Source organism: Bacillus rossius, chromosome 5 (genome assembly GCF_032445375.1).
Source record: "Bacillus rossius redtenbacheri isolate Brsri chromosome 5, Brsri_v3, whole genome shotgun sequence".
Lineage (NCBI taxonomy): Eukaryota > Metazoa > Arthropoda > Insecta > Phasmatodea > Bacillidae > Bacillus > Bacillus rossius.
This window is the reverse complement of record NC_086333.1, coordinates 61,615,320-61,635,643: the sequence shown is the minus strand read 5'-3', so window position 1 is coordinate 61,635,643 and position 20,324 is coordinate 61,615,320. Positions and strand designations below refer to the sequence as shown.

Genomic DNA, 20,324 nt, shown 5'->3' with positions numbered 1-20,324 from the left:
AAAATCATAATGATGTTGCTTTCACATCTTGAAAAAATTTATTACTCTGTACAGCATGCTCAATGACCTATCACTATCAGCTATCAAGCATTATGTACAGTGTAACTGTACATACTAGAAAAAAATCAATTTATCAATTAATATTTAATATAGCAAAGCAAGTAATAAAAGTAATGCAAAACCATGTAACTAACCATTAAAACCAAACTGTAGGAGTTAGAAAAATTTCAGAAGAGAAATCTTATATTATTAAAAATAAGATAATGTAGAAAGATAGTAGGAAATAGTACCTAGTAAGGCTAAGACCACACGTGCATGTTTTCACGCAGATTCTGTGTGAAATCACGCCAGAAATATGAATCGCAGCAAGGAGAATGAGACCGGCCAGACGCAGCTGAAATTCCCGCCGGGGAGAGGACAGGTAGGCAAGTCTTCAAGGTCGCCCGCTCTAGAATGCACTGCAGTCAATTCGTTGGCGTGTTTTCACGCAGAGTTTAAGTCAATACCTGGCCAAACATGCAGGAATTCACGCTGTGTTCTGTTCTGATACTGTGGTGTTTCATGTGTAGTGTCGCGTAATGGATTTAGACAGTGAACTCATCATTTAGGAAGTACAAAAATACCAGTGTCTGTAGGACACCAAAAGTAAAGACTTTAAAGACCGAGAAAAGAAGTGCGAATCTTGGTTGTTATTAACAGCAGCTGTTTTAGGAGAAAAATGGGCTGAGTTAAACGAAGAAAACCAATCAAATGTTGGTTCTTCCTTAATAAATTCATAATCAAGCATGCACAACGGAGATGGTGTCAGTTCACGTTACAATGCTCATGTGGTCGGGTAGCGGATTCATTCTGCAAGAAATCACGCGCTAGGCTACAGCGTGAAAAAACACACATGTGGCCATCAGTCACTCAGAATCTCATGCTGCGTAAAAACACACTACAGCTGCAGCGTGAAAACATGCACATGTGGCCTTAGCCTTAAAGTGCAAAATGATAAAATACCAGGTATGCATTCTAAACTTTTCATGAGAATTCTAATATATATATATATATATATATATATATATATATATATATATATATATATATATATATATATATATATATATATATATATATATATATATATATATATATATATATATATATATATATATATATATATATATATATATATATAGTGATAGATAGACAGAGAGAGAAAGTGCCCCCCCCCCCACACCCCTCTTTATAATTTACAGCCATTAAAATACAGCCTTGTTATCAAGACACGCCAGATAAAATTAGAAAAGATTCTCTCAAAGACTTATATATATATTTTTTACTGTAAAATAATAATTATAGAAAAACATTTTATAGTCCAAGCAAACATACTTCAAATTTTTTGAAGTTAACTCTGGTACCTGTGCAGTGAGATCAGCAATTTCTTTATCCTTGTCACTTAGCATATCCTGTATTTCCGTTTCCGTTGCCAACGTATCTTCCAGCTCATTTGCAACTTTTTCATAGTTTACTTTGTGAAACGTAACAGACGCTTTTAACTCTTCAGTTTCAGCTAGGTACTTACTCTGAAGAGACTCCATATCAGTGCTGAAATAAAATGCAAACAGTTTTATAAGTTTGTTTTGACAAACAATTCAGAAAACAAACAAATTCAGTAATTTTATATTTAGCTAGCTTTAAATTCAAACAAAACATAACAAGTAACCTTTTCTGCAGTAACTGAAGTTTCATGGTTGCCAAGTCCTGTTCCAGTAATTTTTGAGCACCTGTATTTTCTTCAAGCTTTGCATTCACTGCCTGATTTTCCACTTCAAGTTTGTGATAGTCATTTTTTGAGTCTTCAAGTTGTTTTGCCAACAAATTCCTGTGGCCTTCAAGTTCCTCTACTTCACTTTTTAAATGTTCCAAATTGTCCTGCAAGACCTAACATACAAACTGAATAAATAGAGCCCTCATAACAACAATATAACATAAGTCACTTACTTAATTTGTCTAACACCAAAATAATAAAATAGTTTGTCAAGCTGCACATTACTCACCGAATTCTCGAAACAAGCTTTCTTGTACGAGAGTTTCACATTGTTCATTTCTTGTTCCAAATGTTTGATCTGAGACACCACACTTTCAATTTTCATATCTTTATTTTTTATCAGTGCCTCTTTTTCTTTGACAGCATTTAAAACACTCTTTAGTTCCTGAAACAAACAAAAATGCCCCAGGTGGATAACAATTGTGAATAGATATCAAAACAAACACAACGGTAATGAGGATTGATTACTTCTAACATCCATATGTTGTTTTCTGCTTGAGAAACTTTCAACACAGATTGGATTATAAAAGGCTGGCCCTAGGAATTCAAAAGTGGTGATGATCCTCTGCTTCTTACGGCAGTTATAGCATGCCATCCTCTCATGTCATGAGGTGCTTTGCATCAGAGCATATAGCAGCTGCGAGTGAAATGCACACAGGAGAAGCCTCAGCGAATAATCTCCGAATAACGGTGTGATCTCCTTGAAGAGCACATGCATCGAAGCCAACCCTCGGTGCTTCCCCAGTCCCGTTTTCAGACAGTTACGACATTTTCCCTCCTAAACCTACCTTAATGTAGAGTTATCTGGTGGAAAGGAGCATGAGTGTAGAAAATACACATCAGAGGTATGCAACAAGTAAGTTACAGAAATCCCATTTTATTATGTAATGAGTATTAAAGAGATTTATATTTACATATGTTCAAAATGTTAAAAGTTACCATCCAGCAATGAAATGCATTAACACCACTTAAAAATAAGATTAAAATTGAAACATTTGATCTAGTTCAATCCAGTCAGGGGCGCAACAACAGGGGGGGCAAGGGTATTTTGCCCCCCCTCTGAAAACTTGAAGTGGGGGCAAACGGGGCAAAGAAAGTGCTGTGTAATCAATTTTTAGATAATAAAACTGCTTAAATAGCACCATTTTCCACCTTGAAATACAATTTATCCCGGGGGAGGACCCCCGGACCCCCCCTCTTCAATAGGGGGGATCGATGATTCTTTATAAAAAGGTATATTGCCCCCCTTTTGGAAATTTTGTTGTTGCGCCCCTGAATCCAGTTACAAACTTCTGACAATGTGACAAAATTTAAAACATATTTGATATTTATATCCAACTTAATTGACAGAGAAAATCAGCTGTATCCCTTTCAATATTCCTCCTTCAATTCTGTTGTGGAATATAGCTGGAGATGAAAATTTTGTAGTAGGACAAGGCTTTAACACACCCACACAAGTCAAATCACCAATCTCTAGTAACCAATTTTACTGCACTAACAGCCTGATGAGTTCCCTTGCAGCCTTTTTGGCTGTCTACGGAAAGTCTGCCTTTCCTTGGAAGATCTCGAGTCCAGACACGTTTGTCACAACTGCCCTTTCTCTTCAAATGATCTGTCTCATCCACCATTTTAGTTAAGTTTTTTATGAATTCTTCTTTTTTTTCCCCACGACTTATGTGGCCGCTTAACATAAAACTTCCACTCACGTGCCGGCATGGTGGCCGCAGTATGATACGGGCAACCCAGACCTGGTGGAGACACACATACTCTCCCTCTCTCTGGGGGTGACATCACCCGTATCTAAGACGAGACTCAAAACCGCCTTACTGCATCTCCATAAAATATCAGGTTTGTACTAAGCATTGGTTACGCTATTACATGTTAATTAACAATACCCGTGGGCTCTTGTAGTAGGTAAGCCACATACCTCACTCCTCACTCCCTGAAGATAATCAGAGCATAGTTAAGTGGTTCCCAGAAAATTCACATTTATTGATTCAGTCACATTTGTAGTGATATAATAATAACAGAATGTGAAGAGTTCCCAATCTCTTACTTCAACCAATTTCCCTCAGTTTTTCCTGTCCCACCAAACATTTATTTTACCTGCATGGGCCTTATTGGTCCATCTAGCAAAATAATACATACATTATAATACACACATAACTAACAAAAAAAAATTTCAACAAAGTGCCGAACTGACTTTAAAATATTTTCCTGCAAAATATACAGAGCCAGACAGTTATTCTGCAGCACTCATTAGCCTTGTAAGTCATAACTACAACCTACATCTGGTAGCGGGATATAAAATAATTTGTTGTGACCTTAAGATTAAATTAGACATTATTTTTGTTTCATTATTTTAGCTAGAAGCCAAGGATAAGCATAAATATTTTTAATCAAGAGAACATCAAATAATAAGAGGGGCTTCTGAACATGGTTTATGTCAAATTTTGTAGATTTTAGTCAACCATAGGAAATAATAATTTGAACATCTCACAGATGAAATAGGTAGGCAACTTAGCCCATTTGCATCTACAAGCGTACTAGTACGCAGCTGTTTTTCTGGCCGATAACACCATAGGCGTACTGGTACGCAAAATGGCTTATCTGCCCGAAAAACTTGAAAAAATCCCTTTAGAATTTAAATAACCCCTCAGAGTAGCTAGTATTGTTATAACAAAGGTATATTATCGTGAAACTTAAACTATTTTTAAAATTTTATTTAAAGAATAAAAATATAATGAAAATAGAAAATAACTTTAATAAAAGTAATATATAAACAAGTTTATTGATTCCATGGTATGTCTAACATTAAAGTGAGTGGATGCAAATGGGTTAAAAATGAAAATGTTTGACATCCACTTTTTTCTGAAGCCCCTCAAAGATTCTGTACTGTGTGAATATCAATGTACTTACTATCTAAAGTTTGTGTGCAGTACTAACTGAAAAAAGTCTGGATTTCGTTAGTCCTGTATGAGGTAATTTTGTAGACAAGTTCTCCATGCACATATTTACATCTTACAAATATACTTTCCTTAACAACATGAGTTCGCATTGAGATTATCAATACGTATCTACTTCATTGTACCGGTAATATAGGTAGTAGTAAAACATAACCATAAAAAACTGCAAACATTGCAGTAAAATAACAATTTAGAATATAATGTAAAAGGCATGAACACAAAATTACATAAAATAAATATTATATATATATATACATACACACACACACACATATACATACATACATGCATACATACATACATACATACATACATACATACATACATACACAAACCCATAATAACCATTTATAATTATGTAAATATAATTAAATAATTAGATGGGTCCTTAAAAATTCACAAAGATTTTGATTACTAAAAAAATTTTTAAGCAACACATTACCACTTACCTGCTGCAGTTGTGAAATAGTTTTGTCTTTCTCACTTGTGATAACGTCAACAGTTTTCGAGGCCAAATCGAGCTTACTTTCTAGCTCCAAGCACTTGTCACTTTTCAAATCCATCAGATGCTTTGCCTCCTGCAGCTTCCGCTCCAAGTCACTCGCAGCTGCTTTTGCCTTTTCAAGTTCTGCTTTGTGAACTTCCTCTTGCACTTCCACTGCCACACCAACACAAACACATGAGTGGGTCTGAAGTAGTTTCAGTGAGGGTGAACTAACCTGAATTCTTCCCGCTCAAAACCAAACTCCGGCTACTAACTTTTAATTTTGTTAACTCAAATCAAACTTTTGTGGTTCAATACATGTGCATTTCAGTTTGGTATGTAAATCTAAAATCTAAAGAAGTTTTATAGTTATTTACTGTAAAAATTCAACAATAATATTAACATAATTTAGTTTACATCGGGGATGGGCTGGCAGAATTCTTGAATACAATTAAATCTTGATTATTTAAAAGTTTTGAGATTTAAGGACAAGGATTCAAAGAAAAATATTGGAGGAATTTTAATAATTTAAACATTTAACACTTACCTACAACTCTTAAGTCCACTAGTTCTACTTGGATTTTATATTTATTACCATTCCTTAATGTATTGTACTTATAAAATGCAATTTTTTTAAATAAAATAAAAATATAGATACACTAAATTTATTTCAAAAACCAATATTTGATGGGTTTTGCTTTAATATCATAGGGCACAGTTAATATATTTTTATTTCATCCCTAGTACACATAAAATTATTTAGAATTTACTGTCTATGTCACCTTTTATATCAAGAACAATTTTTTTATATTAAGAATTTAATGCAATGGAATATTTTTACTACTCTTTAGCAACAATAACTGAGTGCACTGCATTTACATAACATACTAGATGCACGAAAGCAATGCATATTAGAGATATGAGAAGCTTCGAAAAACCAAATTTGAATCAAAAACTCATTTTCTTCCACTGCTGGAAAATACCAAGATACTTTAAAGATCTTGACGTTTATTTTTAGAAAACAATACAGTAAAAGTTAGAAACAATTCTGTCATCCAGGCCCTTAAATAACACATGCTGCACCAGTTAATTACATTTTTACCGAGAATATAACCAGTCAAGTAGTTAAAAATAAATAAGAACATAAGTATAGACAGACAACACACAGAATATGTCTGTAAAACTGCGCACATTTCTGTAACAGCACACAAGGCCTCCTTAATTCAGAGTGTAAGAGAAAAAATGTTTCTTTAGATTTACTGTTGGCTAAATCTTTACATAAAATAATTTATTTCCCTACTACATTAGTTCATCAGTTGAGAGATTGAAACATGTCAGGCAGCCCACACCCCAGTTATTTTCATTCAAATTTTTTGAAGAGAAGGAAATGTTCGTAGATTTTGTGGGAAAAATTTAAGGCCTTGAATGTACAAAAAAACTCAGCAATCTCGACATGCTAAATTTTTGTGATTGACCAAATAACAATAACAACAGCAAATAACAACAATAACAACAACAACAACAACAACAACGGAACATGTGATCTTCATCTGATTCTAGCTTCTCATGTCTGTATGATAAAAAAAAGTCACCTGAGTACTTGAGTAAAAAGGTGTCAACTTTATTTTTCTCATTGTGACGTAAGGTGACTTTATATATATGTATATATAAACTTTTGTAAAATAAAACCACCATAAATGTTGGATACTAAAATTGCATTACATACTGGCTTTAGTCTCTCTTTGTCCCATTGTTTTATGACTTATAAAATAATTTTTATGTGTCTGAGACCTGGAAATAAGAATAGGATATTAATTGCAGAAATACATTAATCCTGTAAACAGACAATAAATTGTCCTTCCCAACTAGACAGAGCTATCTTTTCCTCTTATCCTCCAATCAGATGCCACTTGGGGGAAACAGAGCACTATTAACAAACGGAAATTCTTTCATTACAACTATTTTCATTATCTTTCATTATTTAAAAATAAGCTGCAATAATAGGTATATGTATAAAAGAGATCAGTACATCTAACACTTAAATTGGTTTAGTTCATTTAATGTAAATACATAAAACATGAGAAAGACAGCAAGATTCTTATTACCAAATATTAAGACGGTTTATGTTTCTTGGTGCTGTATACTTATACAGTTACAAATATAAATGTAAAAAAAAAGTAAAATTCTAAGCACAGTGTTTTAGAATTGGTACATAAGTCTGTTTCCAGCTTTTTGAAAAGATGCTTATTTATAGTCAATCATTTTAATGTGTAAACATTTAAATTGTAGCTACGTAAATTAAGCCTGATATTTCATACGTACCAACCGTCTTTTTGTTTTTACCTGTTTAGCTTTTTATTAAAAAGCAGTGGCAGTTAGTACCCAGGTTAATTTTTCCCAGATTATTATTTAGTGTGTGATATGCTGATACAAAGGCTGTATCAAATAATTTAATGTTATTATTTGGGTTCTCAGTCCTACAATAACCAATTCTGATATGCTGGGCTGGGGCCTGTCGCATCATTCCGTGCCGACCCAACGCGAGAAATCTCTAGACACGCGTCGGCAGCTGCCAATTGGCGCACGGAACTCCCCAGCTGTCAGGTGTCGGATGTCAAGCTAACAGCGCCGTGCGGGGAGCGAAGGGAAGGAGGGGGAAAAACTGCAACCCTTGTAATCTACCAGACGCACGCGGCACGTCTCACGTTGCGGTGGCCACGTGATGTCAGCCAGCTAGCTCTGCAGCTGCGCGCTGCAGACCTGCAGACCTGCTTACATTTGTAACAATATGCTAAGATTTCAATAGTAAATCCTATGAATTGACCACTGTAAACTGAAAACATAATGTTAAGAGGCCACTCCAGTGTTTCAGTGGCACTACGCAACCCGCATTAACCTCATAAGATTCAATGCTATTTTCATTTTGCTTATAACTAATTAACTAATATAGATTTCGAAATGATGCTTGCTTGATATGCAAGACAAATATGCTCTTATCAAAGCCCCTTTCTTCAAAAACGTGCATAAATTATGGTTCAAACCTAGACAATACACTTATGCATATCAGTAAAGATAAGGGACTGTACCTAGTTCTTCCATAGCCTTTATTCTCTTGTAGCACAATGCTTCGGCCCTTTCGACAGGTTCTCTGAGAGAATCTAGGTACTCCTTCAGTGAATGCTGGTTTTGAACTATCTGATCTTTCACTTTGTAACAGTTCTCGAGAGACTCGTTGACCTTCTGGAAGTGTTCGTGGAGCACAGAGTAGATGGCACGAGTGTTCTGGACCCTGAAAACATACAATCATGCCTTACAGCAGATGTACACAGATTACTGATGAAATGTAATACAATAAAAAAATTTTAAAAATGAGATATCTTTAACACCAACGATGCATACTGTTAATAGTTTCACGAATATTCTGCAGTATACAAGTTGAGAAATTTAACATTACCTATCAAGGGCGCCCATATCCAAGTGCAAGGGCTGCAGACAAACCCCCCCCCCCCCCTCCCAGCTTTCAGGGAAAGGAAAAAAATAAAGTGAAGTCAGATGTTTTTCTTTCAAGAAAATAATTTAAAAGTCAGTTTTATGTAGAAGTGGTTAAACAATAAAATATTTTTACAAAGCATGGTCGGAATTGGAATTTTTTTTGGCTACTTACGAGTCGCCATACATCTTCCAAACTATTTAAAATATTCCATACCCCCAGTTATAGGTGCCCTCCTCCCTTACATACTATCATTTGGGCACCCTTGCCTATCATCAGGACCAATCACATTGCTCATTGTACATGCCCCTCCTCGTGGGTGTGCCACTGTCATTGCAAAAGTCCACAGCCATGGAAAAGATGAAATCATCATTGATGAAATGGAAAAATTTTATCAAGAAAAATTTAATACTGCTTTAAGTGTGGTTTTCTCCAAATCACACCTCGGTAGTGACTTTCCTAATGTTTTGAAGTCAAGTGTGCAAAATTTCATTCAGATCAGAGCAAAACTATATATTTGTATAAGAAACAAATAGAAACCCTGAAAACTTTTTAAGAAATCTTTTTATTTTTTAAAAGAAATATTTTAGTCTTTTATGGTATATAATTGCTCCACCTAAATAGCATCTCGTGTAAGGTCCACTCAAAAATTACCCCACTTTCATATAAATGAACTTGAAATGGAATTCTCCCTATATAGGTTGAACTTTCTTCTCTCAATTTTAATGCTAAGAGTGCAAAATTTTATAAAGAAATACCAACATCCTGTTTTGTAGGATGGAAAAGGGGGACAGGATGGCTGTTTTTAAATCAGATAAAGCAGTAAATTTACTTTTTTTTAACAATAATTGTTCTTGATTTTATTTATATGTACCAACATTATGCTTTGAGGACTGGAAAAGGGGATAGGGTGTTTTTCCAAAATCTCATGTTGGCAGTGACCTTACACATTTTCCTACATCACAAGTTCAACAGTAATTTTCTTTTTATTTTGAATGTCATGTGCACAAATTTTCATCAAGTACAGTAGTACCAAATTTCTGCCTTTAAGTGTGGGAAAGGGGGATGAAGGTGGTTTTCCTACATTCCCCTTTTTTCTAAATCAGTTAATTTCCCTCTTAATTTAAATACAAAGTGTCCTAAATTTCATAAAAAAAATTCCAAATATTAATTTAGAGGGTGAGGAAAGGGGATGGTGTGTTTTTTTTTTTTTTTTTTCAGTTAATGTAGAAAGTGACCCACCTCACATTTGAAATCAATTACTGACTAATTTTATCCTTATTTTGAATGCAAAGTGAACAAAATTTCATCAAGTAGTGTTGAAGTTCTGTTTTAAGGGGTGGGAATGGGATTATCAAATGGTTTTTTAAAATCTCATTTAGATATGTAGTGACCTTCCTCGTGTTTCGAAGGTAAAGTGTGCAAAGTTTCAACTCAATCAAATGAACAATACACAAATGCATAGAAAACAAACAAAATAGAACACAAACACACTTTCATTCTTATATTTAAGATTAAAAATAAATTATATCAAAATGGGATAGAATGCTTACCCCTGACAGAGCTAGGGCATAAACTATATGCATTATCGGACTGCTCTGTATGGTCCTCGAATTCTCCTGTTTGCAGGTGCACTAACGCCTGCAATTACGCTCCAAATCTACTCCACAGAAACCGTGTATTTTTATAAATAAAGTAGCCTAAGTCACTCTCTTGCCCATTAACTATCTCTATGCCAACAATCATGTCGATATGTTGCTGCATGAAAAAAGGACAAACCAACAAACCAGCAAAAACACTTTGACATTTATAATATTAGTTGAGAGAAAAGTATTTCATGTCGTGTCAACGTCTGGAACATTATATGTACACTGTAAGTAATGTTGAGATGAGAGTGGGTCCACATGTCAAGTTTCCCACAGTTGAGGTGAATATATGACCACTCAACAATTATGCCTGTTTCTCCCTTCCTAAAGAAAACATGCCTATAAATGAGTAACATAGTGTATCTCAACTGTCCTAAAAAGTTTTTGACCATGTCCACGTGTTTTCTTTCAGGAAAAAAAAGCTTTAAAATTAAAAATTACTTGTGTCGATATTTTGCCACTTGGGTATGGTGAAAGAGAGGTTATGTCCAAACATCAAGATAAATTCATAAGTATCTATAGTCTTAATGATAATACAAAAGAAATTTTTTTTATAGATACAATATAATGGTATTTAAAAATATAATAAAATGCTCTTTAAAAACGAAAAATACTATGAGCATTACTGTTTAATAATGCCTCTGATATCACGTCGGGTCCATGATTTGGACCTCTTTTTCGAAAAAAATTACGGAAATGTACCACTGAAATGTAAAATGTAACCAGCCAGGAAACAGGAAACACTGTGTTGAAGATGAAACAAAGAACAAACTAAATACGCAGGCAGCGCAGAAATGCAACCTTGAGGCCAGGGTCAACAGCCAGAATCCACTTACTGTGAGAAGCTCAATCAGGGGCGTAACCAGGAGGGGGGGGGTTTAGGGGTTCAAACCTCTCCCCCCCCCCCCTTAGCACCAAATCTTTAATTAATTTCTTATTCATCACTCAAACAAATTTAATATTAAAATAAATAAAATTTTTACCATTACAATATTTAAATTTAAGTACCGAAAACTGCTAAAATAGCACAATTTTACACCTTAAAATCCAAATTAACCCCCGGACCACCCGCTTTAACATGGGGGGACCATGCATCTAAACACCCCCCATACACAAATCCTGGCTACGCCACTGAGCTCAATTAGTAGCAGATCACAGAATCTGCCAAATGATGGAACGCCGGATTTACAAGCCTTCACTTTAGTTTCATTCTGGAAATGGAACTTGGATATTCTAACATATGAACAACCCTAGCGTAAAAATGAAGTCATCTCACTTCTCCATGAGCATCTCCTGGCCCTGCTTCTCGACCTGGTACTTCTGCGAGTTCTGCTCGAGCTGCATCTGCAGGTCCAGCATGTTCTTCTTGAGGCGGTCTCGCACCTCCAGCGACTCGTCCAGTTGCTTCCTGAGGTCGGTGAGCGCGTACTCCTGCTGCACGCTCCACTGCAGCAGCTGCTCCGACCCGCGCTGCAGCTTCAGCTTCAGCGTCTCTGCGTCGAGAGCGCTGTCCTGCCCCGCCGCGCACACCTGGAGGACGGCCCCGTCGCGACTCGCCACACTTCCCCGGCAGGGTGTCCACAAGGAAAAAAATATTTCCGTACCAACTTAGGCGAGAAAAAAAGTACTAGATTAGAAAAAAAAGTACTAAATTGTAATTTGTTACGGTTTTTAACAATTTAGGAAGTTATTATGACATTGCAATGCTCGAACTTAAAATATCACACCCACACACACATACGTTCCATAGTTTATATTAAAATTAATTACGCTTAATAATGAAACACATTGGAGTCACAATAATATTATTATATATTAAGGTAAATGTACCAGTAGTCGTCATGCTAAGAAGAGTTTTAGAAGAAAAAAATTGTTTACATAACCTCGTAGGTGTATTACTGCCCCTACATGTTTGTTTTTAACCTCATACTTTACTCTACAATGCTATCCAACACTCTTCAATAAAAACAAATTATTTTTGTAGATTTATAATTTTGAAAAAAGTGTGTTTTCGAGCCAGTAGTCGTCATGCAAATTTTCGTGTTTGCCAGTGTTCGTCACGTGTTTGTGCCAGTAGTCGTCATGTGCGATTTCGGCTGCATTAGTTTTAATTCATGGATCCAGAATGATAGTATTGTACTATTTGGGCTTCAAATTTTATTTGGTACCGGTACTATATTTTAAACATCAAAATGGCAATTCATAAAGATCTTTTAGTAATATAATGAATAATCCTCATTAAATTTTGAATTTACTTACAGCACTCACGGAACAAAGAGGGACAGCACAACTAGCATGAAAATATATAGAGCTGTAGCAAACCGTATGTATTCGTTACTGAGTAACGGGTGCGCCGTCTAGTAACGAGTAACGAAACGTTACACACGGCTGCATTTTGTTACTCGCATTTCTCGTATATTTTACGCATGCGTGCGCATATTCGATGAATTTACGTTACAAAGAACGATGTTTATTTATTAAGTAAAGTATAATTTGGAAATTCCTCGTCTAAGTTTTTTTACTGTTTATTAAAGGTATTATGTGTGTAGACAAAGTTTGAGATTGGAACAGAAACAACGTAACAAAGTATTTTTTTACAAATTAGAAATATGAATTTTTTTGTTTTTTACTATCGCGTATTTTCACGTTTTGTTTTGTTCTTATCTTAAAAGAGATATAATAAAGCCGCCCTAATGAGATTTATTTGTTTCTTGGTTAACAAAAACTGTTTAACTATCAAATATTGTTAATTGTTTATATTATATTTATTATTATTTACGCGACGTCATACTGTAAGCGTACGCAATACGACTCGATTCGTTGCTGCAACATAACATAGCATGTTATGCGGTATCAGAAGTAAACTTTAAAAATGAATCAGGGCCCATCTTCCTACCCAAGGGCGATTTGCCTTTGTGTTTATCGGACAATGTGTTTCTTGGCACACTATTTTTTTCCTCTGCTCGTTTTATACTCATACCATTCGCTACATCTTTAAGAGCAGCTTCCATGGCTGACTCTTCATACAACAGTATTTTCCGTTTTGGCATTTTGCTCTGTAATTAAAGAACGGGACACATTACAATGTTTAATTTACTTATTAATGTCAAAATATATATCGAATGACCCCTAAATTAATGTAAACAACAATGCCTACACAATTTCTGCAATCAATAAAGTAAAGTAATTTCCGACCCAGAAGTCGTCATACACATGCATCGGAAGTCGTCATAGGTGACGACTACTGGATCTGATCATAATAATGTACTTTGTCTATCAACAACAAAGAACCAATATTATTTAAGAACTCTAGAGTGTAACTTAGCACAACTTTAAATAAAATATTAAATGTACCAGTGCTCGTCAGGTATGACGAACACTAGCAATACAAGGTTTTTATTGATCCAGTTTTCGTCACCCTAACTAAATCATACAAAGAAAACGAATTTTTTTAAATAAACACTTTCACCTCTTCAAGAACATTTAACTAACACATTCAGCACAAAACATCACGAATAAACATGAAAAATTACAGAATTAGAAGTAAAAATGTGCACGTACGTCCTTAGTGTTTTAGTATAGGAATTCCCCTATTTATCTTCACTGCTCTACGAACTTTTGATGCACGGACTTTTTTTGATTGAAAATAGTGTTTGTTCCGAAAACTATTGTGGTAATTTCAGCTAGAACGTCGACCAAATTTTTGTCAATATTTAAGTTGGCGATATATTGAGCTACTTCTCTATTATTTACATTTCAAGTTGCTAGTGACGACCATTGGAGCAGTGACGAGTACCGGTGCACTTACCTTAAAGAAAAATGTACTAGATCTGTACTAAACCACTAAAAAAGTTATAAAAGTACTAGATCTAGTACGAAAGTACTAACTGTGGACACCCTGCTCCCCGGGCACCCACCGATGGCAAGTGACACAAACACAGCCTCCGACAGATAACTGCACGCCCACTACACTTCCAACTAGAGATGCGGGTATGGAAATTTTCTGGAAAAACAGCTACATATTTTTCTAGAAAATTTTGCATTTTTCCATTACAAACATAAATGACCTGGTCAGCCTGTAAACCGATTCTTTCCCGCCAATGGCGTTATTAACAGTTTTAATATGGAATGTGATGTAGCGCAACTGGAGACGTGTTTGTAACATTGCTGGAATAAAAGGAGTGCGTCCAACCTGTGAGTATTTAGTCGAGTGACCACGTGTTCCTGCTCCTGGACCACGAGGCGTGTGGGACGCCTTAAGAGCCCACTGGCGCGGTATCGTTTGCTAAGGGAACCGGGCCTAGCCCTATACGGGTCATGTCACGCCCTGAAAGGAGTCTCCGCCGGGTCCACGTGGCCATATCACGTGGTGGCGCCCACTCCGACATTTCATTTCTTACGTTCCCTTAAGTCCCTAGTACGACAGTAGTATAGGTTAACGTAAACAAAATTATCCCTACGAAAATGAAAATCATAATTACCATCTTGGCGAATCCAATACTTAATTATTTACATTAATAATAATGAAACGGAAGGAGAATATAAGCGTTGCATGCTGAAGTACTTAAATTATGATGACTTTTTTAATCAGTTTTGCTTCATATAATCATGTTTCCTACCAAACTGCATAGTTCTAGTTTCACTATTACATGATTATGCCAGGTTTGTATAAGTGATGTTTAATGAGTGTTTTATTATTTCGCTAGACTAAACAGTGAACTGCTTGAATTTTTCTATGTTTAAAATTAGACTTGAGTCGAGTACTTAAAACTGGACTAATTTTTCCAGGACTTTTAGTGTTTGGCTGATGAAATATGCAATATTTCTTAAAACAAAAACAATTTTAATTTTTTTTACTACTTCTTAACACTTTCATAGTCATAACATAATAACAAATTATTCAACACTGAGACAAAAAAAGCCTGGGAATTATGCACAATCACACTTCTAGGCAGCATCACATGCCATAAAATACGACTATACTCATAAATACATGGCACAACAGCACTGCAACACAACAAAGACTGAACTCAAACACATTATAGATTTCTTTAACTCACAGTCTCTTTGTGACCTTGTAACTCTCAGGGCACCCTTGTGCATAATACTTGCTAGAAGCAGTATGGCAGATGCTCTCAGGTCAAACAGATCATTCCATCATTGCTCTTCCTCTCAGGAAAGAGTTGTGAGGTTTTCATATGCTGATTTTTTTGGCGCGATCAAATACTTATGTGTTATTGGTAATATTCACTGTATTGTGATTTTTAAAACAATGAATAATTTAACTATCATATTGCATATACCAGTAATGATTGTATACCTATATATATTATGAATAAATTATTTTTGTTAATATGAATTTCTTTAACTACTACAAGCTATGTGGAGTATATCCTTATTGACGATCTTACAATTAAACACACACAAAATAATTTAACTAAGCTCTCATTCCTCGTGGCACGATATTAGGTACTTATTATCTAAGCAGTTTCACCTTCAGACAAATCTTAATTTGCATTTGTATTTTCTAAAAAAAACTTTACTTAAGTCGTTCTCGTCTATATGAGAATTACCAAGTTTTTTTTTACCTGGGTACATTTGTTACAACTGCTAGCGAGAAAAAGAGACAGCGAGTAAAACAAACCTTACAGATATCATAGTTTGTGAGTAAGCATTACAGGATGAGTCTTTAAGCCAACTTATTTTTTTAAATCCTCTGACCTAGTATATAGGTACTTGCCAACCATTCTCTGATTTTTCCACAAATTCCAAGTTCCCTGACCATTCCAGGTTTTCAGTATTCCCCGGCACTGACACCCAGGTTAACAAGGGTGCGGCTCTGCAGTTCCTGAGCATTCCAGAAGTGTTATCGGTTTTCTCACCTCGGCCTCCTGCTCCGTCGAGGACTGGGCCTGCGCTGGCTTCTGCGCTGCCTGCTGCACGCCGGACGGGGGCGCCTGCGACACGGCCTGCTTCTGCCCCTGCTTCGCCAGCATCGCCTGCCCTTGCTGCTGCTGGAGGGCCTGGGGCTTGGGCGCCGAGGGCGCCGACTGCTTCTGGGAGGCCGGCGCAGGGGGTGCTTGCCGGCCCGGCTGCAGCGCGAACGACTGCTGCTGGGCCCCCTGCCGCGACGGGGTAGCCGGAGGCTGCAGGAACCGCTGTTGCCTGCTGTGCATTTGGGCCACCTGCAACCGAGACACGCCCCGCAGATATAGAGTTTTTTCATCCCACGAGAATACCAGACATTACTATAGTAATAAATTCACTGTTTCTTATGTTTTGATGAGGGGGGTCACCAGCATGGAGACTGGCTTAGATCCCCAAACAACAATCGCAGGGAGATAACCACTGTAAAACCAGAGCAGTTTTGACAAGGTGATTCTGCAATGGTTCGCTATTGCCTTCCGGAACACAGAGGTGAAGAGACAATGCAACACGCAGTGTTGAAACTGAGAAGAAAATTTTCCACGGGTGAAAAATCCTCAACCCGCCTGGGAATCAAACCTGCAACCTTAGCACGCCAGCCAAAAGCTCCAACCAACAAGCAAATACCAATTATTTAACTTACATGTTGCCTGGTATACAACCAGTTTGTTGGCAGTGGACTGGGAAAAGTATTTTTATGTGTTGACATTTTTAACAAAGTATTATTTGGAAGCCATTAAATGTGGTTTCCTTTGTCACAAACAAATTAGCATAAGAATCCAGGTAAATGTTTTAGGTTTGTGTTTCTAGCTATTTCACATCTGCAACCATGTTGATTTTGACTAGTGGAACAAGGCTACACAATCATATGAAAGTATTTCTGAAGAAGGGCCTCTAGAAACATTTAAATACTAACTATTTGTAAGAGTATAAGTGTAAAATAATTAACAATGGTTTAGATATACACTAAATTACACTATAATATATACACTTATATATATTGGTAACATTATATATAAATTACACTCCTAGCTCATGTAACAAGAATGCCTGAAACCATAACTTAAAAGAATAAGCATCAGATCAGCACAAAACATACAAGTATTTCACAGACTACTAAAAAATTCTCAAGTCTCATTACTTTGAGCTTTCGCACACATGAACATTCATTCAATGCAAGACATTAGTTTCAAATATGTCCTATGGTCTCCTCCTAATAATGCATAATTTGTCTTTCAGTCTGCTACGATCAATGACCTTAATATTCTGACACAATTTAATGATCTCATTATTAACAGTGAACAGATTATGTTGAAGAAAACTTAAAAATGTAAAATAGGACAAAACAAAGTATGTGTGCCTACTTATTGGTTATATTATGTATACAGGATTAAAAAGCCCCAATTCAAATAGCCACCTACAGCTCTCTATAAATACATAATATACAATAAAGTTTTTAAAATGTTTTTCAAGACACAAGGATGAACTCATTTTTAATGTATTTTAACCCATATTATTATGGACATCAAAACCATTCTTAATAACCATCAAGAGAAACATAAGACCCTGAGCAAATAATTTTGTCATCTGCTCCCCCTCTCTAATTTTTCAATGTACACCTTTTCAAAGCCCACAATGAAAAAAAATCTAAACACTGGTAAACATTAACTGTGACCATAACTGTAAACATGACCTATGTATATTACATTACTCGTATGGTTTCCTATGAATTCTATTACACCTAACAATAGACCTGTAATTTATTTCCTATCGAGGTAAAACCAAGCATTAAAAAAAAAAGTTGAAACTCATTGAGGCACCTCTGGTGCCCCCGGGATTCAACATCCCCACATTATGGTAACACAGTAGGTATTAACTGATGACAACGTTATCTAATTAACAATGCATGGTAACAATTTATTTTTTCAATGAAACCCAATTAAATCCAGTAAAAATAACATTTGTAGTAAGTAATTTTTTGTCTCACAATTGTAATTTCAATATTATATCTCTACCTGCTTTAACGAGGAACTGCAACCTCTAACAAAACTATTCACTACTCCAGAGTAGAGAGATGACTCAAAATGCATGCTAAAAACCTTCTGGGGTTGCAATAAATAAAAAATTCCCAAAAACAACACAGTCCCACAGTGCTCTAGGCACCCACACAGTGCTAATGTCTCTTTTTCCCTCCCTCTGCAAATTGTATTTCATACTCAACAGAGGAAGGATGTGACTGCACACATCGTGTTTCTTAGTCTGAGCATAACATCCCTCTTAGCTTATATGAAGATATTGGTACTTAATATATATATGTGTGTGTGTGTGTGTGTGTGTATGTGTTGGTTTTCCAAGCAGTTTAGTTATGTACGTAAGCAACATCACCCCCTTGGCTTGTCTCACACAGTCTCTTTGCCTATATGAATGGCACTAAACCTAATAACTTCAGAGCAAATTTTTAAGCAATGGCCTGATGACAGCTTCCATTTATTTTTGTAAGTTTTACTATCATATGTTTTAGACTCATTTTTGTGTAGCTCATTTCAAACAAACATGTTTCAATTTGCTTTCAAAGTGCTTTTTAAATAGCTTGCTTTATTTTTTGCAAGAATATTGCAACTGATAAATTTCTGATTTCTGTTACCGTTTACATTTAAACAAACAGGATTAATTCACCTTACGATATTTATTCCATATAAAGGCTTTTCATAAAACTAAGGAACAAAAAATAAATTTCTGCAATGGAAGCCAACAATTCTTGGGTTGCACTATTGGGTAATTTATTATTATAGAGTACTCAGAATTGGTGTTGTTTGGTTTATGGCAACTATGTGAGGCAACAATGCAAGGGATTAAGAAAGTAACTTTGTATAAACCAAATACATTGTTGAAAATCGTCCATCAAACACATTTTACACCGACGAACTTTATGCTTACGACACTCAAAGTGCTTCAATATTGCGAACTCGGAAAAGGTTTCATACTTTTGAAATTAACATCCAAACGCGATAAACTTAAATGGCACTCTATACGTATATTTAAGAATAATTAAGCATAATTCCACTTACTTTTTTAATTATTCGTGAAGTACTTCAATATGACCAACACAAAATCTTCCAATCGTCTGTTCAAAATTCAGATGCGTCCACCAATAGAAGGATAGAAACCGTTTCTGCTTTCAACTTTTAGACCACTTTCCCTTATTTCTACTGATGAAACCTAAGCATCACTTCCGAGTCTGGCCATCGTATAAAAAGAGTATTGTCTAATTTTGTTGTTGTTGTTGTGTTAACACACTAGCAGCAGGTCTTCACATTGTTGAATGAATATGTTTGTGCTAGATTAGAATGTTTTACTATTATTTGGCAAGTTTCCCTTAAATATATGTATATTCATAAAACTGTATTAGCTTATTGTTTCACAATTGTCTGTAAAAATCTTTTTATAGACTACCGATTTTCATTATAGTAACATTTTAAATTTTCACAAATTAGACTATTTTAAAATCTTCAAAACAAAATATGTAATTTTGCCATGAGAAAAACACAGTAGGTTTCATAGTACTTTAAGTATACGAGTATGATTTGACCATTTTTTAATTTATATAAAAATTACAACTAATAAAAAAAATTGGAGGTTGGTAAAAGTTAACATGATACTGTCTTGAGCAGTATACGAAGCCCGGGTTCCAATGCCACTCACCACTGTAGGAAGGGATCCTCCCATACAGCACACAATGTTTCAGTAACATGTTTGGGGTATTGCAGTAACAGTTTCGAATAGATTACATTAAACTGTCATGTTTCTGGAATATTTCATAAACATTTCATTGAACATGTAGTACTCATGTCTATAAATGAAGTTTCAGGAAGATTTCAGTAATATTCGTTTAGCAATATTAAAATGTGGTTTATTCTGAAATGTATCTGTGAATTTATATTGAAATTTCCCGTCATGCTTGTCGTCACTGAAGTTTAGAAATCTTTGATGTCTTTGTGTA

The 20,324-nt window shown here is 35.5% G+C and overlaps 1 protein-coding gene across 2 annotated transcripts in view; it reads right to left on the bottom strand.

The window, feature by feature from the left end:
• The window catches only part of LOC134531884 (myosin-2 heavy chain-like), a 54,548-nt gene extending 34,925 nt beyond the window's left edge, over window positions 1-19,623 (bottom strand). The window contains exons 1-8 of one of the 2 annotated variants that reach the window (XM_063367897.1): window positions 19,393-19,623; window positions 16,282-16,584; window positions 11,676-11,929; window positions 8,350-8,552; window positions 5,229-5,437; window positions 2,043-2,198; window positions 1,709-1,926; window positions 1,404-1,590 (exon numbers count right to left, since the gene is read on the bottom strand). In XM_063367897.1, coding sequence (XP_063223967.1) covers window positions 1,404-1,590; window positions 1,709-1,926; window positions 2,043-2,198; window positions 5,229-5,437; window positions 8,350-8,552; window positions 11,676-11,929; window positions 16,282-16,575 — 1,521 coding nt within the window. In that variant the 5' untranslated portion in view covers window positions 16,576-16,584; window positions 19,393-19,623. The remainder of the gene's footprint in view (window positions 1-1,403; window positions 1,591-1,708; window positions 1,927-2,042; window positions 2,199-5,228; window positions 5,438-8,349; window positions 8,553-11,675; window positions 11,930-16,281; window positions 16,585-19,392) is intronic. The other variant, XM_063367898.1, reaches the window with a different exon arrangement.
• Between the last annotated feature and the right edge of the window lie 701 nt (window positions 19,624-20,324).